We start from the raw sequence: 2,425 nt of genomic DNA, 5'->3' as shown, positions 1-2,425 counted from the left end.
TTAAAGTTTAGATTTAAAAAAAATACTACACTGTTAAAAATGTCTATAGAAATGACAGTATGACTGGCAGCTGGTTGAACATTAAACATTAACAAGTCTTTATCTTTACAGAATAAAACTATAAAATAACAGCCTCGTGCAAAGCATTCTGGGAACCAAAATCTGAAGGAAAAAATGAAAAAGGTTGATTCCCAGAATGCTTTGCATGAGGCTGTTATTTTATAGTTTTATTTCTGCAAAAACAAAGACTTGATAATGTTCAATGTTCATTTAACTTTGAACAAACTGTTACCAGTAAATAACATACATTTAAATCTATAATAGGTAACTGGCAAACAGCTGCGTAACTACAGCAATTTTTTACAGTGTAAATAGTAAAATGAACATGAATTAAGATTAATAAATGGTATTGAAGAATGGTTGTAACTAATGTTAACAAATATAACCTTATTGAAAGTGTTACTAAGTAATTATTCAAACACTATACAACTAATGTGTGAAATCAATAATTTATTGGCAGGTCTGAAAAAAGTTTTTAACCTACAATATAGCTTTTGGCCTGCATATGGCCTTAAACAAATAAACATATTTCCAGTTTTTGCTGGAACAGTTTTGATATTTTTTGCATTTTCAGAGAAAGCTTAAATATTTAAATAAATTATATTGGTTGTTCATGTGTTACTAAACATGAAATTTACTCATATCTCACCCCAAGCAACAGGTAACAAATTTGCAAAACAAACAAATACATAGTTTGTCATTAGACTGATCAAAAGCCATATACATAGATGGACATAGTGTAAACAATGATTAAAGATGTTTATCTACTTTTCCCCCACATCATTGTCATCTGGAGGCTAACTTTGTGTCTCATTTTCCTTCTTAATGCATCTTTGATTTCTTTAGTTCTGAAGCAGTATATCATTGGATTGACAACAGGCGGCAACAAACTGTAGCACATAACTAACACCATCCGAATACCTGGAGAGATCGTAACCGTCACATCATACACATAGACAACACATCTGGGGACATAGTACAGACAAATAATAAAAAGTTGGGGAGTGCAGGTTGAGAATGTTTTATATCGAGCCTGACTGTCAGAAATTTTATAAACTGCTGTGATGATAGCAATGAAAGAAAATATAATAAAAGTCAAAGGGCCTAAAAGAACAAACATAGCATTTCCAAATGGAAACATTCGTTTTTGCCTTACATCTCCACAAGACAGTTTAGATAATGTATTTTGGTCACAATAATTTTGGGTTATAACATTAGAAGCACAGAAGGGTTCATCAAAGGTCTCGTACACCATGACCGACAAAGAAATGATCAGGAGTATCCAAATCAATGCAAATGACAACAAAATTATCTTGTTTGTAATAATAGCACAATATCTAAGTGGGTTGCACACTGCAACAAAGCGATCAATGGCCATTAACAGCAGCAAAAAAGAATTAACACCCCCTAAATAATGAACAAAAAACATTTGCACAAAGCAGCTATAAAATGATATAGTGTTGACATTGAAAAGGTATTTTGAAAATGCTGTAGGTAGCGTTGCAGTTCCATAAACAAGATCAGACACTGCAAGATTACAGAAGATTAAATATGTGGGTTTCTGAAGGCTTCTCTCATATGCAATAAATGAAATAATAAAGATATTTCCTCCTGCCAGTGTCAAGTAGACGAAAAACAAAAAGCTCCCCACAGCTCCATAATACTGCGCTTGGAGTCCTGGAAATCCCTGCAGGTAGAATTCAGTGAAGTTGGTAAAAAACATGGCTCTTGCAGGACTTCACAGTTAAACGATATACAGTAAACCCACATACACTGTAATACAAAAACAGTGTCAGTTGCACCGTGTGAAGGATGGAATTAAAAATTGCATTAAAGGTTAGACTCCAAATATAAATTGGAATACTACAAAACAAACAACACAATGAAAACTTGATGCTATAATTGTAACTAATCTGCTAAAGCTTCATTAAATCTGAAGTGAAATTAATGTACAGACATAAAGACCTGGCACAGATGCTTATGCTTTAGATTTTGATCAAATGGAAATCTCATTCACTCTTAATGTCCATCTGAAACAATACACCAAAACCATGGCTTATAATCTCTATAATAAGATTATAGAGACCTCCCACTGTTGACGTGTTGTTTTTGTTGTTATTGTGTGTGTGTGTGTGTGGGGGGGGGGGGGGGTCCATTAGTTTGTTACATGTTATTAAACAATAATATTTATAATATACCTTACATATTGGATTTAAATGTTATTAGCATTTTTCCACTGATGCCGATAGATGATTATTCAGACTGATATCTGCAGATACCGATGCAGATAGTTTGGTGGTTATATTAACTAAATTTTGAAGATTAAATTTTCTGAATGTTAGTCATTAATACAATGACCATTAAT

At 32.8% G+C, this 2,425-nt stretch overlaps 1 protein-coding gene across 1 annotated transcript; it reads right to left on the bottom strand.

Moving 5' to 3' along the window:
* Window positions 1–232: 232 nt before the first annotated feature.
* On the bottom strand, window positions 233–2,140 carry LOC129437362 (olfactory receptor 52N5-like). Its single transcript, XM_055195501.2, has one exon. It carries the CDS (start codon window positions 1,781–1,783, stop codon window positions 821–823), a length of 963 nt encoding a protein of 320 aa, XP_055051476.1. The 5' UTR covers window positions 1,784–2,140; the 3' UTR covers window positions 233–820.
* Window positions 2,141–2,425: the final 285 nt, after the last annotated feature.

Source organism: Misgurnus anguillicaudatus, chromosome 24 (assembly GCF_027580225.2).
Source record: "Misgurnus anguillicaudatus chromosome 24, ASM2758022v2, whole genome shotgun sequence".
Lineage (NCBI taxonomy): Eukaryota > Metazoa > Chordata > Actinopteri > Cypriniformes > Cobitidae > Misgurnus > Misgurnus anguillicaudatus.
This window is presented reverse-complemented; position numbering and strand designations above follow the sequence as displayed.

What these genes read in the sequence shown, in the direction of transcription:
- LOC129437362 (XM_055195501.2), bottom strand. Translation starts at nt 1,783, where the DNA reads ATGTTTTTTACCAACTTCACTGAATTCTACCTGCAGGGATTTCCAGGA.